Here is a 22,593-nt window from a genome sequence, read left to right on the forward strand (position 1 = left end):
AGGATCTTATCGAAACCTATAAGATTATTAAGGGGTTGGACACGTTAAGAGGCAGGAAACATGTTCCCAATGTTGGGGAGTCCAGAACCAGGGGCCACAGTTTAAGAATAAGGGGTAGGCCATTTAGAACAGAGATGAGAAGGGCCGAAAAAGGCCTGTTTCCGGCTGTATGTATATGATATGATATGAGGAAAAACTTTTTCAGTCAGAGAGCTGTGAATCTGTGGAATTCTCTGCCTCAGAAGGCAGTGGAGGCCAATTCTCTGAATGCATTCAAGAGAGAGCTAGATAGAGCTCTTAAGGATAGCGGAGTCAGGGGGTATGGGGAGAAAGCAGGAACGGGGTACTGATTGAGAATGATTAGCCATGATCACATTGAATGGCGGTGCTGGCTCGAAGGGCCGAATGCCCTAATGTAAGGGATTAACATTCGGCATGTGGCCATGTGGGTTTTATTGCAGGGGTGTAAAAGGGGTGTGAAAGTTCCAGCTCGATTATGTTGCCAGGACATCCTGTTGTCAGCATGGAAGTGCGGTTTATGGCTAAGTGTATCCTTTGATATGGGCAACTGGCTTTAAGGCTTTGATGGTTAACCATCCTTTGATGGTTAAAGGGAACATTTGGCCATATGGACTGCTCTTTGGTCCTGGGAATACCGAGGACATGTAGGTCACACAGGACACGGAGGACATGGGGGTCCTAAAGGAAACATAAAGATTTATAGGACATTGTAAAACTTGCCATATAAGGTAGCAACGGAAATGTACTGGCACATGTATTACGGGTATAAAATGTGTGTAATTGTTAGCATTCGGGGAGAGAGAGACTACACTAGCTTCCTGAGCGTTTCTAAACGCTTTGGTTTCTAGACTCTCTCCCACCTGGGTGAGTAGAATAAAGAGGTTAAATGAATTCGGTTGTCTGCCTGTTTTTTCTAATAGGCCACGGACTACAACATTTGGCATAGTCGGCAGGATCTCTTTGGCACCGTCAACCACGAACGACTAAGAGGCAGCGGTGACTGAAACACGTCCGAAGGGGACAGAGTGCACTTCTCAACCGTTGTTCGAGACCCCGGGCGTTAACGTCTTTCAGACACTGAAGTCCCTCGTTTGGGGTTGATTTCACGTTCAACTGAGATTCATAGACGAACTGATAAGGAAAAGGACAAGGATAAGGATAAGGTTCCAGATTTGGAAGGTATGGGGCGGTCACTCTTGTTGTCATTGTCTTGGTCTGGATGAAATTGATCGTTTGGTAATATTTATTGGTAACATAATTTCGGATAATTGGCAATCAGACATATGGGACAGTCTTTGGATAAGAGTGATGGCGGTGCCCCGGTATAACACATGTGTTGTTTATTTATTTATTTACTTGCTTCGTTAATGAAAAGATTGGGAAACGAGGCCTGGCCAGTGGAAGGTAAATGGAATGTAGAGACTATCAAAGAGGATTAAAGAATGGAGAGAGGGGGTGCAGAAGCGCCATCAGGAGTCGAGGGAGCGAAGTTGGAGGGAAAATGCAAGTAGTAGAGGGAAAATGCAAGTAGTAGAGGGATATCAGTATGTGATAAGTCTGGTATACCAAAAACATGGGATATTCTGCAGGCGGAATGTAAGGTGTATGATCTAAAACTCGGCCGTGATACCCGAGCTCGAGGAGAATTTAAAACCGGTACCTAAGGGATATATCCCGCACAACAACAAAAGTCAGAGACCGAACCACTGGAAGGCATAGCGGCTATATTAGGTAATCAGGAATCCGAGGGCCCTGGGCACGTCCGATCCCCACGGCCCCACAGGTAGCGCTACCAGCTGCGGTGGTGCCGGTCCCTGTCCTACCCTCCCCGCCAGGATACTCGGGACAACCTCCTGATTATGAGGCAGCATCAGGGAACGTGGGTAGGTCCCAGACAACCGTTGGTGAAAGGGTTAAGTTGCGCCACGAACAAGAATCTGCACGAGTCATTGAGGATACTGCCTACCCTAGCCTTTTTCAGTACACCTCATGCTGCCCAGCAGGCTGAATTATTTGCCCTCACGCAGGCCTGCCACCTTTGCGTTGACCAACGTGCTAATATTTACACCGACTCACGATATGCTTTTGGGGTTGCACATGATTTTGGTACCCTGTGGCAGCACAGGGGCTTTTTGACTGCAGCAGGCACTCCTATTAAAAATGCCCTGTTTGTTCGAAATCTACTGGCGGCTTAACACTCCCAAACACCTTGGCTGTCATTAAATGTAATTCGCATACATCTGCCAAGGATCCCGTTTCTTTCGGGAATGCATTGGCTGATACATTGGCACGCACAGAGGCCCTGACCCCTACCCTTTTAGTCCCTTCAGGCGAACAACAGCAGTTTTCTGCAACTACCGCTATGCCCAGTGTTTCGGAATTCTGCCAGCTTCAGGGGGACGCCCCCGAGGCTGAGAGACACGAGTGGAGCCAGGATGGGTGTTCCCCTCGTGAATCTGACTCACTTTGGGTTGCTGCCTCTGGCAAAGTTTGTGTCCCTAACGTGCTTTTACCTGTTTTGTTGCATTATGAGCACTCTCTTACCTATGCTGGTAAGAGGGGAATGTTGGATGTAATAAATGCTACATGGTATCACCCCAAAATACATTGGGGTTTACAAATTGATTTTATTGAATTGCCACGTGTACATAGTTATAACTATTGCTTAGTTGTTGTTGATGTGTTTAGCTGATGGATTGATTTTGCTATTGATGTTGCTATTTTGCTATTGTTACTCATGCTATTAGGGGAAGTGCACTCAAGATCTATATGGTATTGTGGTCAATCTGTATTTACTCCATGACATTTATGTAAAGACGATCAGATGATGTGCAGAGGAGACAATGGCACAATACCCTGGAAGGCAGAAAGAATAGGACCCTGCTCAGGATGGTTTAATAAGACCAGAGCTGAACAATTGAGAGACCAAGCCTATTGGGTTGTACCCTGTGGACATGCTTTGTGCCAGTTTAATTTCCAATGCCTGACAGATGAATTTAGTTTTCCATGTAAGAAGCAGCAGCCGTATCAGGGTCAGTCTAGACGAACTCGAGGGTTACATCAGTCGTCCCTACGAGAAGGTATGAGGGGGAGAAGAGATGAGGGGAAGAGTAGACTGGAGAAGGGACACTTGCAGTAGAACGCAGGAAAGCTTTACATGTCCAGCCAACACAGCATGCGCAGTAGAGAAGTATGAAGTACAATGCCCTGAGGGGTGCGGAGGGTATGCAGCAAAAGGACAAATAATGGTTATTACACATAACCAAGGGAAGGTCAATTTGACCACTAAATGGAATGTAAGCATGACTTGTGAAAGAGGAGATGGAACCGCATGGTTGAGTAATCAAACTGCGTTAAGGGAATGGAGCAGAAAGGGCTGGAACGGCTGGGGGGCAAGTAGCAGCACTTACATTCTGAAGAAAGATGATTGGTTGGCGTGTACCAATGCTACCCAGATAGAAGGAAGGCACCCCCTAGTAATAATCTGGTCAGTACGAGAGACTACCCAGGAAGAATCCAATGTAGGACATTTAAGACAAATGTATACAACTTGTACCCCAATGGTTAGATCCCCAAATGTGTTAAATTTGACCATCAGGATAGAATATGAATCCACTGCGTACACCATCCACAGGCTGCAGATATAGTGGAACGTGCAAATGGCACACTAAAAAATAAATTGGCCAAACTCCAAGAGGAGACTAAATTAAATTGGGTCCAAGTCCTGCCGATGGCATTATTCTCTATGCGTATAACCCCTCACTCTACTACAGGTTTAACCCCAGCTGAAGTATTATACGGGAAACCACTCCAAACCCCTTGGGGGATGGAGGGAGAGGGGTGCATCAACCTCCATGAACTGTACGACCTGGATGAGCGTTTAATTGAATATATGAAATTATTAACCCAATCTTTATCAGCCTAGCATTCTCAGGTCCGAGACGCCCAGAAACCACGGGACAACATGAGGCTAAAATGGGATTGTGGATTATATTGACCCTCGGTAGTCAGATAGAAGGACGAACCTCGGATCTCCGGCGAACCAATCGTTTCCTCTCTTTATGTCAGACATATGCTACACAGGTGGAACCGTCTGCCTGTTGGGTGTGCGCCCCAGGTTTCAACACATGGAAAAAGCATGATGCCTCTTTACCCGGTCCCCTTCGCGCCGAATGAAGTCAGGTCTGCCCAGTTCTTTTTTAATCACTCACAGAGCCCTGGCCCCAATAATTGGTGTACGGACAACCAATCAGATGACTGTGGATGTCAATGTTTTAATGGGTGGTCCTTGAGACCCTATCTTAATCAAACACAGGAGAATTGGCCCCGGATACAAGTTAATTCTCCTCATGACTCTCCAGAAACACCAATAAATACAACCTGTTTCTGTAGAATGGGATCTAGACCAAATGAAGTTAGCCTGTCTGTGGGATTCAGCACATGCACCCATATCAGTACGGCAGTTCCCCCAAGACCTCTTAATGGGATTTACTTAATATGTGGGAGCTGAGCATATGTCTGGTTACCAGGACTTTCGCCACGGTATGATCAGGGATCTTATGAGACCTGGACAGGGTGATGTTATCTAGCTTGTGTAATCCCACATTTACGAATTATAAATCATCCCCTACAGCATCCAGAGTGGCGCTCTAAACGAGCTGTATCGGAGTTTGAGAGGTTTTGGTAGATAGTATTCCCAAGATGGGGAACTGCTCGGGCGGGAACTGAAATTAGAAACTCAGCTCGTGCCCTGAAACAATTAGCAAATTGTACTGCTGATGGACTGTATGAGACTCAGGAACAAATAGGCCAGTTAACAACTGAAATGGTGGCCCTGCGTCTTGTCGCTCTCCAGAATCGCATGGCCCTAGATTTCCTGCTAGCCGAGAAAGGGGGTACCTGTGCTATGATAGGGCAGGAATGTTGTACATTTGTACCAGATGTATCCTCTAATATCACCAATATCGCAGGACATGTGAAGGAGGACTACAACACTACTGCTGCACCTATTGTCTATTCCACGAGCCCCAAGAGCTCTATCGAAGACTAGAGGACATAGGTTTTAAGGTGAAGGGAAAAAGATTTCATTAGGAATCTGAGGAGTAACTTTCTCACACAAAGGGTGGTGGGTGTATGGAACAAACTGCCAGGTGAGGTAGTTGAGGCTGGGACTATATCCCAACGTTTAAGAAACAGTCAGATAGGTACATGGATAGGACAGGTTTGGAAGGATATGGACCAAGCGCAGGCAGGTGGGGCGAGTATAGCTGGGATATGTTGGCCAGTGTGGGCAAGTTGGGTCAAAGGCCCTGTTTCCACTATGACTAACTAGGTGTGAATGGGTGATCATTAGTTGGCGTGGACTTGGTGGGCCGTAGGGCCTGTTTCCATGCTGTATCTCTAAGCTAAGCTAGTCTATTTATATATAATAGACTTTACAGAAAATAGATAATTTTGCCTCCAGATTTATAAACTGTTTGAATTCATCAAATAAGTTATTGAAATATGTAGGAAGGAACTGGAAATGCTGGTTTAAACTGAAGAGAGACACAAAAATCTGGAGTAACTCAGCGGGACAGGCAGCATCTCTGGAGAGAAGGAATAGGTGATGTTTCAGGTAGAGACCTTTCTTCAGACTGAAAGCTTGTCCATTTTATTTTGACATAATGCAGAAAGATTGATTTGGAGCCAAACCGCTACAAAAGTCAAACCTCAATTCCACCAATGGGGCATTGCCAACATAGTTTGCCCACAAAGCGAATGTTTTCATAATATCACATTTATTCAGTTGTGTGGTACTGGAATGGTAATAATCACATTGCTTTGTCTTGGAAAAACATCCCCACTTTAATCATAGAAAACAGGTGCAGGAGTAGGCTATTCAGCCCTTCGAGCCAGCACCGCCATTCAATATGATTATTGCTGATCATCTAAAATCAGTACCCCATTCCTGCTTTTCCCCCATTTCCCTTGATTCATTTAGCTCCAAGAGCTAAATCTAACCCTCTTTTGAAAACATCCAGTGAATTGGCCCCCACTGTCTGTGGCGGAGAATTCCACAGATTCTCAACTCTATGGGTGAAAAAATGTTTTCTCATCTCAGTCCTAAATGGCCTACCCCTTATTCTTAAACTGTGACCCCTGGATCTGGACACCCCCAACATCAGGAAAATCTTTCCTGCATCAAGCCTGTCCAATCCTATAAGAATTTTATGTTTCTATAAGATTCCCTCTCATCCTAAATTCCAGTCAATACAAGCCAAGTCGACCCATTCTTTCATCGTATGTCAGTCCCGCCATCCCGGAAATTAACCTGGTGAACCTACGCTGCACTCCCTCGATAGCAATAAGGTCCTTCCTCAAATTAGTAGACCAAAATTGCACACAATGCTCCAGGTGCGGTCTCACAAGGGCCCTGTACAACTGCAGTAGGATCTCCTTGTTCCAAATTCAAATCCTCTCGCTATGAAAGACATGCCATTAGCTTTCTTCACTGCCTGCTGTACCTGCATGCTTACTTTCAGTGACTGATGTACAAGCACACCCAAGTCTCATTGCACCTCCCCGTTTCCTAATCTGATACCATGCAGATAAATCCTGCATCCCAGGATACTTAAGGAAGTGGCTCTCGAAATCGTGGACGCATTGGTGATCATTTTCCAAAGTTCTATAGATTCAGGAACAGTTCCTGTGGATTGGAGGGTAGCGAATGTTATCTCACTTTTTAAGAAAGGAGGAAGAGAGAAAACGGGAAATTATAGACCAGTTAGCCTGACATCAGTGGTGGGGAAGATGCTGGAATCAATCATAAAAGAAGAAATTGCGGAACATTTGGATAGCAGTGACAGGATTGTTCCGAGTCAGCATGGATTTACGAAGGAGAAATCATGCTTGACTAATCTTCTGGAACTTTTTGAGGATGTAACTCGGAAAATTGACAAGGGAGAGCCAGTGGATGTAGTGTACCTGGACTTTCAGAAAGCCTTCGACAAGGTCCCACATAGATTAGTGGGCAAAATTAGAACACATGGTAATGGGGTAGAGTCCTGACATGGATAGAAAATTGGTTGGCAGACAGGAAACAAAGAGTTGGGATAAATGGGTCCCTTTCAGAATGGCAGGCAGTGACTAATGGGGTACCGCAAGGCTCGTTGCTGGGACCGCAGCCATTTAAAATATACATAAATGACTTGGATGAAGGGATTAAAAGTAACATAAGCAAATTTGCAGATGACACAAAGCTGGGTGGCAGTGTGAACTGTGAGGAAGATGCTATGAGGTTGCAGGGTGACTTGGACAGGTTGTGTGAGTGGGCAGATGCAGTTTAATGTGGATAAATGTGAGGTTATCCACTTTGGTGGTAAGAACAGGAAGGCAAATTATTATCTGAATGGTGTCAGTCACTGAAAGGAAGCATGCAGGTACAGTGAAGAAAGCCAATGGAATGTTGGCCTTCATAACAAGAGTTGAGTATAGGGGCAAAGAGGGTTTTGTGTTTCTGTTGCACAACCACCAACAGCCTGGCTATCTTCTGCAGTTGTGCAGGGCCCTAGTGAGGCCACACCTGGAGTATTGTGTGCAGTTTTGGTCTCCAAACGAAGGACATTCTTTCTATCGAGGGAGTGCAGGTTTATGAGGTTAATTCCGGAATGGCGGGACTGTCGTACGTTGAAAGACTGGAGCGACTGAGCTTGTATACTCTGGAATTTAGACGGATGAGAGGGGGTCTTATTGAAACATATAAGATTAAGGGATTGGACACACTAGAGGCAGGAAACATGTTCCCGATGTTGGGGGAGTCCCGAACCAGGGGCCAGTTTAAGAATAAGGGGTAGGCCAGTTTAAGAATAAGGGGTAGGCCAGAACGGAGATGAGGCCAGAGTTGTGAAGCTGTGGAATTCTCTGACTCAGAAGGCAGTGGAGGGCAATTCTCTGGATGTTTACAAGAGTTAGATAGAGCTCTTAATGATAATGGAGTCAAGGGACATGGGGAGAAGGCAGGAACTGATTGTGCATGATCACGGTGAATGCGGTGTTGGCTCGAAGGGCCGAATGGCCTACTCCTGCACCTATTGTCCATTGTCTATAATAAAATATTATTAAAAATTAAAAACATACTTTTACAGGTTTTAATCATTCAGCAAATAATGCTTTTTTTGGACAATTTTGTCTTTAAATAAATTGTTGTGGTTGTTCAAAGCTGGATATTGGGATGGTTGAACAGTGGCGGGGAGCTCCAGGTTTGTACTCACCCTTTGTAGTGCGCTTTCACTTTGATTGAGTCACCTGTTCCATACTCCATGGTATCATCCACTCTCGTCGGCATGACACGGCAAGATCCCAGCAGCAACACGGGCCCGGGATGGGAGCAGCAGAGTGACAGCGAACCCGGGAGACAAGGCGAGCGCACTTGAACGAAACCCCGTACTCCCTCGCTTAATTTCGCCAAAAACTTCCAGCTGCGGCTGCCTGTCGCTGGAGAAGTCACTTCACCAGGTCCAGGATGATCAATTTCACCTCAGCAGATTTTGTAGTCCGCACTACTCGGAAATAACTCGGTTTCAGCAGATGAAAGTCTTTCGGTTGTTAGCTTTGAATAACAGCTTCACTTTCTTTCGTCGATGTCTCGCTCCAACTTGTTGCCTCCCTCGCGCCACGCAAATGGCGGTTGCAGGTTAACCGCCGCCTGTTCGCGCGCCCCGCCCCGCCCCGCCCCTGCCGCCCGCCCCGCCCCGCCCCTGCCGCCCGCCCCGCCCAACCCCAGCCCACCGTCCCCCCAATCCCGAGGGAGAGCGGCGAGGAGACAGCGTCTTGTGGCCAATCTGCGATCTATCCGATAGAGGGAGGGTTGCACCTGCAGCAATTATCTTTGCCTGCAGCCAATTCCGGGACCAGCCAATCGTTCCGGGACCAACCCTCCGCGGCCGACATGGTGTCGTGAGGCCGCTGGCTATGGGATTAGCTCTCTGCTGCCGACATGGTGCCGTTGGCGATGGGACCAACTCTCCGCTGCCGACATGTGAGGTTGGGGGCAATGGGACCAGCTCTCTGCTGCCAACATGGTGCCGCTGGCGATGGGATCAGCTCTCCGCTGCAGACAAGGCAAATGGATAACTAAGGAAAGAGGTAGGACCCATTAAGGATCCCAAGGGAAATCTATGCAACGAGCCAAAGGATGTAGCTGTCTTTAAAGAATACTTCTGAGAACTTATCAACCACTTCTGACAAAGGTTGAAGTTTATTATTGTCACATGCTGTTCAACGAACAGCATTTTCATGCGATTCACTTAGATCTGATAATACAATACATAAATATAATCATGTCAAACTTAAGTACAGTAGGAGAAGATACAGACTGCCGAATATAGTTCTCAGCAATGTAGGTGCAACAGTTGGTTAGACAAACTCCAATGTCCGCAATGCAATGGGGTAAAGGTGAATTAGCCCTAACCTCTGGAAGGAGCATTCAGAAGCTTAATCACAGACGGGAAGAAGCTGTTCCTTGGTTAGGTGGCGTGTGTTTTTAAGCTTCTGTACCGTCTGCTGGATGAGAGCAGAGAGAAGAAAGAATGACCGGAGTGGGATGTCTTTGATTATTTTGGCTGCTTTTCCAAGGCAATGTGGATGGAGTTAATGGAGCAGAGTCTTGGGCAGAGCTATTCTGAAACCAAGCTGTGATGCAACCCGACAGTATGCTTTGACATGCCAATATTTCCAGAGTCCTATGTGTGTTCAACCTGAAATATTGACTCTGTTTGTCTTTCCACAGGTGTGGCCTTACCTGCTGAGTATTTCCAACATTTCCTGTTTTTGTTTTAGATTTCCAAGATTAGGTGTTACTTCCTCTTTGACAGTCAGAGGAAATTTTTAATTTTAATTTTGAACTTTGTATATTGTTAATAATAATAATAATACATTACATTTGTACAGCGCTTTTCTGGAAACTCAAAGACGCTTTACAGGGTAAATAAAACATTAAATAAATAAATAAACAAACCGAAAAGAAAGAATAAGGTGAAGCGACGGTCAGTGGTTCAAGGCAGTGTTGAACAGGTAAGACTTCAGTGATGTTTTGAATGTGGTGAGTGAGGAGGAGTCTCTGATGGTTTGAGTTAGTGAGTTCCAGAGGGTGGGAGCAGCGATGGAGAAAGCCCTGTCCCCCCAGGATCTGAGTTTGGTGCAGATGGGGGTGGGACAGGAGGTTAGCAGCAGCAGAGTGCGGGTGGGAGTGTGTCTGTGGAGGAGGTCAGTTAGGTAGGATGGGGCCAGGTTATGGAGGGCTTTGTAGGTCATGAGGAGGATTTTGTACTGGATTCTCTGGGGGATGGGGAGCCAGTGGAGTTTGAAATGCTAATTTAAAGCTGCAATTAACTGCAGTTCTGATCTATCTCGATCTCTAACTCCCTATCCAACCAATGCTCATCATTGGTTGTAGATAGTTCTATCCTCCACACTAGGGAGAATTTACAGAAGGCAATTGACCTACAAACCTGCACTTCTTTTGAATTGGGACGAAACTGGAGTGCACAGACAAAACCCACCCGTTCACATGGAGAACATACCAACTTCATACAGCACCTATAGTCAGGATTGAACCCGGGTTTCTGGCCTGCAAGGCAGCAACTCTACTGCTGCGCCACTGTAAAGAATTATCTTCCAATAATTTTGAAAACATTTTCAGTCATTAATAGTTACCATAATTGATTCAAAAGCGAATGCAAGACTTACAAATTTGAGAAAAATGTACATAATTTAAACTACAAAATCAAAATTAACTGCATTTAAATCCCTGAAGAAAGTTTATTTGGGAATTCTGGCCTCTCAGTGTAACTCTTTTGGCAGAAGATAAACAGAAACATTTAAAGGTTGGCAGAAACAAACATATTTCACGCCATTTAGGTTTAGGTAAAAAATAATATAACGCATGCGATAATTCTTGCCTCTTGGGAGTTTTTTTGAAATGTTTAATTCAGCATTTTACTGAAAGCAACAAGGCACAGAGGGTAATGATTTTTAAAGAATAGCATAAATACAGTCATAATTTGAAAATTAAAAATTTAGAATAGATGTTTTTCCATATGCAATTTCATACTTATTAGTAATAAGTATGGTGGGAAATTTGAGAAATTCATATTACAAATTAACAGGTATTGTGCTGCAGAAATGTGACGACCATCCACAATGTTCAAATTGGATGTTCATAAATGGCATCTTCATAAGTAACATATTTGTAATGCAGATCTAAATATTTATTTTAATTTTATAATGTACACAAATATGTTTCACAATTATGTTTCACAGATAACTCATGTACTTAACATAAAATTATTTCCAGTAATTTCCAAACAACCCAAGCTTCATCTTGTATAGGAAATATTGCTATATTTTTGCTATATTCAATATAGCAAAGTGCGGAGTCGGCAATTTTGGTAATAAGAAGAAATTGTACAGGGCATTGGTGAGGCCAAATCTGGAGTATATTGTGCAGTTCTGGTCACCAAATTATAGGAAGGCTGTCGACAAAATGGAGAGGGTACAGAGGAGATTTACTAGAATGTTGCCTGGGTTTCAGCACTTAAGCTACAGAGAGAGGTTGAACAGGTTGGGTCTTTATTCTTTGGAGCGTAGAAGGTTGAGGGGGGACTTGATAAAGGTTTTTTAAATTTTAAGAGGGACGGACAGAGTTGACGTGGGTAGGCTTTTCCCTTTGAGAGTGGGGAAGATTCCAACAAGGGGACATAACTTCAGAATTAAGGGACAAAAGTTTAGGGGTAACATGAGGGGTAACTTCTTTACTCAGAGGGTGGTGGCTGTGTGGAATGGGCTTCCGGTGGAAGTGGTGGAGGCAGGCTCGATTTTATTATTTAAGAGTAAATTGGATAGGTATATGGATGGGAGGGGATTGGAGGGTTATGGTCTGAGAGCAGGTAGATGAGACTAGGTCAGAGAAAGTGGTCGGCGTGGACTGGTAGGGCCGAACGGGCCTGTTTCCGTGCTGTAATTGTTATATGGTTATATGGCATAGATTATTTAAATGGACTTGGGAGTGCTGGGGCAGGACTCCCAAAAAGTTAATTTGCAGGTCGAATCGGTAGTAAGGAAGGCAAATTCAATGCTAGCATTGACATCAAGAGGTCTGGAATGCAAAAACAGAGATGTAATGCTGAGGCTCCATAAGGTGCTGGTTAGGCTGCATTTGGAGTACTGTGAGCAAATTTGGGGGCCCATATCTGAGGAAGGATGTAATGGCTCTGGAGAAGGTCAAGAGGAGGCTTACAAGAATGATTCCAGGAATGAGTGCGTTTGCATATCATGAGTGTTTGACAGCACTGGGTCTCTACTCGCTGGAGTTTAGAAGGTTGAGGGGGGAACACATTGGAACTTACAGAATAATGAAAGGCTTAGACAGAGTGAATGTGGACAGGATGTTTCCACTGGTCATAGCCTCAGAATTAATGGGCACTCTTTTAGAAAGGAGGTGAGGAGAAACGTCTTTAGTCAGAGGGTCGTTAATCTGTGGAACTCATTGCCACAGAGGACTGTGGAGGCCAAGTCAGTGGATATTTTTAAGGCAGAGATAGAAAAATTCTTGATTAGAACGGCTGTCAATGGTTATGGGGAGAAGGGAGGAAAATGGGATTAGGAGGCAGAGATCAGCCATGATTGAATGGCGGAGTAGACTCGATGAGCCGAATGGCTAAATTTCACTACAAAAACCTGCGAAAGTATAGAAAAGACGAGAATAGCAGTGTCAGATGTACAATGAAACTTTAACCATTGGGATATCCAAAGGAAACAATTGTGATATCATCTGACTTTCAATCAAAGAATATAGAACAGAGCAAGATCGACCACTTGACCCTAAAAACCGTAGTATGTCATGGTGCCATTTTAGTAGGCAGAAACTTGCAGAAACATTTAAAAAGAAAAATGACAAAAATCTGTGAATTGATAGATGAGATATATTCTGCATTTTTATGGTATCATCACACATACTGTTCCCCCAAAACACTGATTACACTGCGAGAGGCATAGTGAATGGCGGGTTTTGCTTACTAAAATGGCGGACGTTACGCGCCTATGCGTACTACACTTCAGTATAGGTGATTTCGACGGAGTGGTCTATCTTGCTCCCCTAGTATCTTTGCTTTCATTTCATTTAGCTTGGCATCTTGCTCAGCACCGACTTTGTGGGCTGAAGGTCCTATTCCTCTGCTGTTCTGTTCTACGTTGTATGTACATTTCTGTAACCAAACTGCAACATACAATGATAAACTATCACCTCAGAATCTATCAGGAATTTGGTTTTATTTTTTTAAATGTAAGAAAACACAAGCAATAGTAATGTAACAGATCAATATAATAACATTAACACTCATAATGAACTGTTTTCTGAAATCGATCTTGCAAAGGTATGCAATTTAATCTATTTGAAACCTGGTGCAGGGAAACTAGGCTCTAATTGCCATGTTGCCACCCATTCATTGCTACAAGTTAGTTCCATGGTCTTTAAGTATGTTACTCTTCTTCTTTAGCCCTTGGCTCCTCTAGGGAGCATAGGCCATTGACAAATGTCCTCCACCTCACTCGGTTGTTGGCGGTTCTTTCGAGATCTCCCCAGTTGAGCCCACATACTTAAATATGTTACTGATCTCGTATAATCTTGGGCAGTCTCTGAACCAACATTTTTCAATGTCTATTTAAAAAAAAATCAGATTTCAAAGACTTAGTGGGTTTTTAGGAATGACAACTGAACTGGTGGCGCAGCGGTAGAGTTGCAGTACTGGAGACCCGGGTTCGATCCCGACTACAGGTGCTGTCTCTATGGAGTTTGTACTTTCTCCCCGTGACCACGTGGGTTTTCTCCGAGATCTTCGGTTTCTTCCCACACTCTAAAGACGTATAGATTTGTAGGTTAATTGGCTTGGTATACGTGTAAATTGTCCCTAGTGTGTGTAGGATAGCGTTAATGTGCAGGAATCACTGGTCGGCGTGGACATGGTGGGTCATCGGGCCTGTTTCCGCGCTGTATCTAAACTAAACTCAAACTAAAAACTATTTGTCTTAGAGGCTGCCAATGAGATAGTGACCACAAATAGCATTTCATGTCTGTGTCTTAGATTCTATGACAATAGGCAATAGGTGCAGGAGTAGGCCATTCAGCCCTTCGAGCCAGCAATTTTACGCCATTCAATGCGATCATGGCTGATCACTCTCAATCAGTACCCCGTTCCTGCTTTCTCCCCATACCCCCTCACTCCGCTATCCTTAAGAGCTCTATCCAGCTCTCTCTTGAAAGCATCCAACGAACTGGCCTCCACTGCCTTCTGAGGCAGAGAATTCCACACCTTCACCACTCTCTGACTGAAAAAGTTCTTCCTCATCTCCGTTCTAAATGGCCTACCCCTTATTCTTAAACTGTGGCCCCTTGTTCTGGACCTGCCTTGAGGCAGGCATTGGCTGCAGGTGTCGTCGCATGTCGAATTTCAAAATTTCATCTCTAGTTTTAATCTCTTTAGAAAAATGAGGAGATTATGGTATCAACCCTCGAAGATTAAACCGAAATTGATACAGTGAATTTGAGCCATTGTGAGCAGACATTCAATTTCCAAATTGCTGAAGAAATGTGATTGCTCTTCAGTGATGGGAGAATTTAAACATAGTGGGTGATTTAACATCCTGGAACAAAGTAATAAATGAAAAGAGTAGAATGAAAAGGGCACATCCATCAGTGTTTTTCTGAGTAACACACTCAGTGGGTCAGGCAACATCTGGGGAATGAACAGACATTGTTTTGAGTCAGTACCCATCTTCAGACTGGAGAAGCTGGAAAAGAGAAGTGTGGGCAGAACAAAGCCTGGCAAATGATAGGTCGATATAGCGGATAGACACAAAATGCTGGAGTAACTCAGCCGCACAGGCAACATCTCTGGAGAAAAGGAATGGGTGACAGTCCGAGATGCAAAGGAGACAAAAAGGGTGTCACTTAAGGAGAGATGGAAGGAGTGAAGTGTAAAGCTGGAGGGAGGGATGTAGGAAGTGGACTGGGAGGGGAAGAGACGGTTAAAGGGGAAATGGAGAGATGGGGCTGTGATAAGTGCACGAAGGAGGTGAAACAAGCTGGGGATGGTGGGAGAAGTGGGAACCCACTAGCGTATGAGTGGAGGGACATGAGAAACAAAGGAGATAGGGGCGTATTCTTCCACTTGGTGATTTCAATGTTTCTTGTATCATCAGCTGTTTTTTTGGACAGTTTGATAGTTTCAAGGACACAATTGGTTACTATTAATGCTAGTTTTCCATTCAAAAATTGTTATATCAGTTGAATTGATATGAATTATTAAACTCTTGTCCTTCCCTCTGGATTGTGATCCAACAATTTAAACACTTATGTGCTGCACCCATTTTGAAGCACATTTGTGAAACATGTAATCAGCACAATTATTACATCAGATCTGGCATATATGCAACCTTGACTCTAAGATTTGAAACTACTCTTCAACAAAAAATCATGAAGGTTTTTGTGTTTCTCCCAAATTACTTCCTTTTCTACTGAAGCTGCATTCTCAGAAATTGTATGTTTCAAAGTAGTTTAATGTCTGTTCTGTTGGCAGTCAGTAACTGTGTACAAAATAGGGATTCTGTTCATTTTTTAAGCTGAAAGCAGAAATGTAATTATTTAGTTGATTTCAACAATTGAAATTATCAAAATTACTCACTGAATAACACAAAGAGCACGAAAGGGCATCCATAGATTCCCTCAGCATTAGACAATCTCAAAGGCCACTGCAGAAACGTACATCATTCCTAATGAAGACTTTTGTGCCAACACAATTTTCTAATTAATTGGCAGTCTTTTCCCTTAATCCTGTAAACATTTGGAAAAAACCTTTTGAAGGACATTCTGGTTTTTGCGATGATTAAATCATCATCACACTATTATTATGCTCTAAAATGGACATTAGAATTTCCATGCACATGTAGTTTAACAAAGAGAACATAACATTGTAGCCTTCTCCACGAGAACAGGAATAATCAATTCCATTTACATCGTGTTCTGGTATCAACCAACCCCACCCACCCTTATACAACTGAAATTATTACATATGATCCTGTGCTGTGCATATGTTTTTTAATCGCATGCATAGTCACTGCATAGCAAACACCCTGCAATAAAATTTTGAGTGGAGATTGTGCTTTTCTTACATGCAGTGCCCTCCATAATGTTTGGGACAAAGACCCATCGTTTATTTATTTGCCCTCTGTATTCCACAATTTGAGATTTGTAATAGAAAAAATCACATGTGCACATTGTCAGATTTTAATAAAGGCCATTTTTATACATTTTGGTTTCACCATGTAGAAATTACAGCAGTGTTTATACATAGCTTTTATAGCTGTTTATCAACATGAGGACCAAAGATGTGCCAATGAAAGTCAAACAAGCCAATGTGAGACTGAGAAACAAGAATAAAACTGTTGGAGACATCAGCCAAACCTTAGGCTTACCAAAATCAATTGTTTGCAACATTATTAAGAAGAAAGAGAGCACTGGTGAGCTTACTAATCGCAAAGGGATTGGCAGGCCAAGGAAGACCTCCACAGCTGATGACAGAAGAATTTTCTCTACAATAAAGAAAATTTCCCAAACACTTGTCCGACAGATCAGAAGCATTCTTCAGGAGTCAGGTGTGGATTTGTCAATGACCACTGTCCGCAGAAGACTTCATGAACAGAAATACAGAGGCTACACTGCAAGATGCAAAACACTGGTTAACCGCAAAAATAGGATGCCCAGGTTACAGTTTGCCAAGAAGTACTTAAAAGAGCAACCACAGTTCTGGAAAAAGGTTTTGTGGACACATGAGATGAAGATGAACTTGTATCAGAGTGATGACGAGCAAAATATGGAGGAGAGAAAGAACTGCCCAAGTTCCAAAGCATACCACCTCATCTGTGAAACTTGGTGGTGGGGGTGATCTGGCCTGGGCATGTATGCCTGCTGAAGGTACTGGCTCACTTGGCTTCATTGATGATACAACTGCTGATGGTTGTAGCACAATGAATTCTGAAGTGTATAGACACATCCTATCTGCTCAAGTTCAAACATATGACTCAAAACTCATTGGCCGGTGGTTCATTCTACAGCAAGACAATGATCCCAAACATACTGCTAGAGCAACAAAGGAGTTTTTCAAAGCTAAAAAATGGTCAATTTTTGAGTGGCCAAGTCAATCACCCGATCTGAACCCAATTGAGCGTGTCTTTTATATTCTGCAGAGAAACCTGATGGGGACTAGCCCCTAGGACAAGCATAAGCTAAAGATGGCTGCAATATAGGTCCGGCAGAGCATCACCAGAGAAGATACCCAGCAACTGGTGATGTTCATGAATCACAGATTTCAAGCAGACATTGCATGCAATGGATATGCACCAAAATATTAAAAATAACTAGTTTCATTTACATGACATTGCTGTGTCCCAAACAATATGATGCTCTGAAATGGGGGGACTATGTATAAACACTGCTGTAATTTCTACGTGGTGAAACCAATATATATAAAATCACCCTTTAATAAAATCTGACAATGTGCACTTTAACCACGTGTGATTTTTTTTTTCTATTACACATCTCAAATTGTGGTGTGCAGAGGCAAATAAATAAAAGATGGGTCTTTGTCCCAAACATTATGGATAAAATTGTGATGGGTTGATTTTTTAATGTATTCAATTATTTTAATTATAGTTATATGTTTCAATCTTTATTTGGCACTGTAAAGCATTTATAAAACTTGAAGGAGACGTCATGGTGTTTCCATGTTTGCTGTCTGTGAGACTCAGCCACATGAGTGACTTCACAGCTGCTGGATCTCCCGTAAGCCGACCCCAAAGAACAACTGAAGCCTCCTGACTTGCCAGACATTGTCACTTTTTACAAAACAACAGAGAGGAATGTGATGGGATGTGCTCTTTGCTTGGAAATGCAGAGCTCTAACAATGTTCAATAAACTTGACTCCATTCAGGAGAAACCACACAGAATCCAATACTCTAAATTTTCCCTCCACCCAAAGTTGGCACAATACATAGTAGGGATTCTGTTCAATTTTTAAACTGAAAGCAGAAATGTAATTCTTTAGTTAATTTCAATAATTGGCTAAATGTGTAGTAAACAGTCGTCCCACTCAATAGGCCGTTGTAATCTCCAGCGCAGAACAGACCAATTATCTTATAAGAAGATAACTGCAGATGCTGGTACAAATCGAAGGTATTTATTCACAAAATGCTGGAGTAACTCAGCAGGTCAGGCAGCATCTCGGGAGAGAAGGAATGGGTGACATTTCGAAACGTCACCCATTCCTTCTCTCCCGAGATGCTGCCTGACCTGCTGAGTTACTCCAGCATTTTGAGACCAATTGATCTTATCCGACAGGTGGCTGTCAACAGCCAGTTGCACGGTTCCTCCCAGCCGGCGGACGGCGCTGTAGCGGGGCAGGTGCTTCCTGTGGCCGGGTTCATATCCGGGAGCGGGATTGGGGCATTAATCGCTTGTGAGGGCGGACGGATGAGGGAAATAGCTGCGGGTCTGAGCTGGTGGTTTTTAAGTTGCTGGCGGCAGGGCAGCAGAAAGTTGGAGGTGGGACTGGGGCTGAGCAGTGAGACACACTGTTGGGGAGGTGCAGCGAAGGGGGGCCAGGGGATAGACGAGAGGAGTTGCTGCAGCGAGAGAGAGAGGGAGGTTGAGCAGGCAGTGAGTGACGGAGAAGTAGTATAGGCGGTGAGGGAGATGTTGAGTAGGTAACGTTAGAGCAGGCGGTGAGAGGTAGAACAAGTAGCGTTTGAGGTTGAGCAGGCAACGAGAGACGGGGGTAGAGCAGGAGGCGTTGAAGGTGGAACAGGCAGCAAGAGAGAGGTAGGGCAGCCAGCGACAGAGGGAGACGTAAAGCAGGTAGCAATAGAGGGTGAGGCAGAACCGGCAGCAAAACAGGAAGGTAGAAAAGGCAGCGAAAAGGAGGAATAAAACAAGAGTGACAGAAAGCGGCAGGTTTTGGGGAAAGAAAGGGAACACATCGCCAGGCGAAGATAAGTTGGGCCTGTGACAAGTGACCAGAAACAGGTGAGAAAGAGGAAACCTTCAGCGAAAAGGACAGGGTAAAGTAGGAAATAACTTAGGTAGAAATGGGACGGGAAAACATAGGCAAAGGTTTTTAAGGTGGGGAGGCGGAAAAATGCAGAAGGAATAAGAGGAGTGATATTCAAGGCAAAAAGTAAGATGTAAACAGGAGTAATACAGGAAGATGTAATTAAGGTAAGTGAGAGGGAATATTTCGAAGTGAAAACGACAAATTTGCAGGGACAGATGAATTATAATAAACGTATGTGGGGGATGTAGTAAGTACTCGAGAGTGAGGACAGCAGAAGCTGATAATTGAAATACACAAAGAAAAATAAACCTTGTGGAAACAATCGAGGGGAGAAGGCGTTGGTGTAAATTGCAGGATAGGAATGAGACTGATACAAGGTATGCTCTAATTCAGATGCAGAAAGACACCTTTTGAAAGAAAGATTGCCAACCTTGCAGGAAGAGGAACAAGGCTGGGAAAAATGCTGAGTGAACTGTAAACATTTCAGAAACAAGATTAAAGTTGGGAGAACTAAGGAGTAAAAGCACTCAATGTGTATTGAGGGGCATGTTGTTTTATCAGCAGAAGTAATACATTAAGGGAATATAATATATTTCAAAATAAAAAAGGATTTGAGATAATAGTGGACAAATGGCTCATAATGTCAGACAGTTAATGAAGAACTGCAAAAGAGGGAATAAACATTTGGAGTAAAGAAAAGTCACAATAGAGCAAGAAGATACGTTAATGAAAATACTGTAAATAGGAAAAAGTGATGAGAACAGAGAAGTAGCAGAAAACATCCTGACAAGATTTTAAAAGGTGTCGTGTTTAGAATGACTGAGAGTTAGTAGCAGATTAAGGTTGGAAAGAAATAATAATAGGGAAAATAACGACATTTGTAAAGAAGAGAATAGTATTTCCGACATGGGCAGGAAGAAAAAGTCACTGCATGATTATGCAGCTGAATTTTGTGACCTGTCAGTGAAAAGGCACATTGTGGAGCAAAAGGAAGGTGGGGTGAGAGATTTGGTTGAGATTTTGTACTGTAAATCCTGTGAGATTCCAATGAGCGCTCGGAGGGATCGCATTTTAGAGCATCTGGCGTCGGCCAGGCACTACCGCAACAAACGGTTGGAGAAGCATACTTCAGCCAGACTTCATGCCACCACGTTACTCATGTAAGTGAACCAATATTTGGGAACTGTTGCGCGGTACCGCAGGTGTCTGTGGGATGATTCAGTCGGGCTGATTTAAAATGTGGGATTATTAAAACAGATTTAATCTTTATTGTTAAATAAAGTACCTCTGAGTTGGAACTAGACAATGTTGGGTTTTATGTCTTTGTACAGTTTACTGAGCAGGGTCTTGTTCTTAGGCGTGAGCCTCTAGTATGACAGCAAATCCTTATCGGGAGTAAATGGAGTACAGAATGAAATTATACACAAGAATAGAAACAGCAGGAGTAGGACAGACTAGCCCACGAGCCTGCTCCTCCATTCAAAAACGTTATGGCTGATCCAGTCCTGGCCACAATGCCAATTTCCCACTCACTGCCATTAATTCTTGACTCCCTTGAACTTTAAATGTCTGTCACTCACTGTCAAATTATTTGCAATAAGTCATCCCTGTAGTTTGTGATGATAATAGACAATAGACAATAGGTGCAGGAGTAGGCCATTCAGCCCTTCGAGCCAGCACCGCCATTCAATGCGATCATGGCTGATCACTCTCAATCAGTACCCCGTTCCTGCCTTCTCCCCATACCCCCTCACTCCGCTATCCTTAAGTGCTCTATCCAGCTCTCTCTTGAAAGCATCCAACGAACTGGCCTCCACTGCCTTCTGAGGCAGAGAATTCCACACCTTCACCACTCTCTGACTGAAAAAGTTCTTCCTCATCTCCGTTCTAAATGGCCTACCCCTTATTCTTAAACTGTGGCCCCTTGTTCTGGACTCCTCCAACATTGGGAACATGTTTCCTGCCTCTAATGTGTCCAATCCCCTAATTATCTTATATGTTTCAATAAGATCCCCTCTCATCCTTCTAAATTCCAGTGTATACAAGCCCAATCGCTCCAGCCTTTCAACATACGACAGTCCCGCCATTCCGGGAATTAACCTAGTGAACCTACGCTGCACGCCCTCCATAGCAAGAATGTCCTTCCTCAAATTTGGAGACCAAAACTGCACACAGTACTCCAGGTGCGGTCTCACCAGGGCCCGGTACAACTGTAGAAGGACCTCTTTGCTCCTATACTCAACTCCTCTTGTTACGAAGGCCAACATTCCATTGGCTTTCTTCACTGCCTGCTGTACCTGCATGCTTCTTTTCATTGACTGATGCACTAGGACACCCAGATCTCGTTGAACTCCCCCTCCTCCTAACTTGACACCATTCAGATAATAATCTGCCTTTCTATTCTTACTTCCAAAGAGAATAACCTCACACTTATCTACATTAAACTGCATCTGCCATGTATCCGCCCACTCACACAACCTGTCCAAGTCACCCTGCAGCCTTCTTGCATCTTCCTCACAATTCACACTACCCCCCAGCTTAGTATCATCTGCAAATTTGCTAATGGTACTTTTAATCCCTTCGTCTAAGTCATTAATGTATATTGTAAATAGCTGGGGTCCCAGCACCGAACCTTGCGGTACCCCACTGGTCACTGCCTGCCATTCCGAAAGGGCCCCATTTATCCCCACTCTTTGCTTTCTGTCTGTCAACCAATTTTCTATCCATGTCAGTACCCTACCCCCAATACCATGTGCCCTAATTTTGCCCACTAATCTCCTATGTGGGACCTTGTCGAAGGCTTTCTGAACAGTACCTGAGGTGAGGGATGATGAGGTGCAGGGGAGTGGGGAGTAGGGGGGTGGCGGAAGGGAGGGGGAGAGTGGGGGTGGGAGGGAAGGGGGAATGGGGGAGGAGGGGAGGGAGGTGGAGGGAAAGGGAGGGTAGTGGGGGGAAAGGGAGGGTAGTGGGGGGTGGGGGAGGGTAGTGGGGTGGGGCGGACATGGACCGTTGTGATTTGCTGTTGAAGACCACTGGAGCAAGTATATCTTCAATTAAATTTAGGTATGTGCAGTTTTAAATTAAACTCTTTCTTCATAACTTAGTCATACATTTTATGACCATTGTTCCTTTATTCAGAGAATTGGGATGTGTGAGGAAAAAGCAAAATAGAAAAAACAAAACAAAACAATTTTTTCTTTGTGTTGTAAGAAGTATTTCTGTTCAATAACCTTTCTATAAATAGTAGAATAGTAGAATATACTCATGGTAGGCCTAACATTGTACATGTAGTCCAAGAACTACAGACTATTGGAAATAATAGTAGTTTTCACACATGAATGTAGTGCAACGTGTACGCGCATTTAGCATGCATACTTTTTTTTGCTGAAAATTTGCATTACGCGCCATATTATGAATTTTGGACATCAA

At 43.8% G+C, this 22,593-nt stretch overlaps 2 protein-coding genes across 7 annotated transcripts in view; one reads left to right on the forward strand and one right to left on the reverse strand.

Annotated features, from left to right (window-relative positions):
- Positions 1-8,701, reverse strand: part of prkcz (protein kinase C, zeta) — a 426,501-nt gene extending 417,800 nt beyond the window's left edge. For all 3 annotated transcript variants that reach the window (XM_078425700.1, XM_078425701.1, XM_078425698.1), the window contains exon 1: positions 8,274-8,701. In XM_078425700.1, coding sequence (XP_078281826.1) covers positions 8,274-8,347 — 74 coding nt within the window. In that variant the 5' untranslated portion in view covers positions 8,348-8,701. The remainder of the gene's footprint in view (positions 1-8,273) is intronic.
- Positions 8,702-8,957: 256 nt separating this feature from the next.
- LOC144607979 (myo-inositol 2-dehydrogenase-like) overlaps positions 8,958-22,593 on the forward strand; it is a 66,475-nt gene continuing 52,839 nt past the window's right edge. For 3 of the 4 annotated variants that reach the window (XR_013549154.1, XM_078425163.1, XM_078425165.1), the window contains exon 1: positions 18,519-20,324. Coding sequence is in view for 2 of the 4 variants with exons in the window: in XM_078425163.1 (XP_078281289.1) it covers positions 20,071-20,324 (254 nt within the window). In the remaining 2 variants the exon portion in view is untranslated. Of the gene's footprint in view, positions 9,148-18,518; positions 20,325-22,593 lie in introns of those variants that run through there. The other variant, XM_078425164.1, reaches the window with a different exon arrangement.

Source organism: Rhinoraja longicauda, chromosome 30 (genome assembly GCF_053455715.1).
Source record: "Rhinoraja longicauda isolate Sanriku21f chromosome 30, sRhiLon1.1, whole genome shotgun sequence".
Classification (NCBI taxonomy): Eukaryota; Metazoa; Chordata; class Chondrichthyes; order Rajiformes; family Arhynchobatidae; genus Rhinoraja; species Rhinoraja longicauda.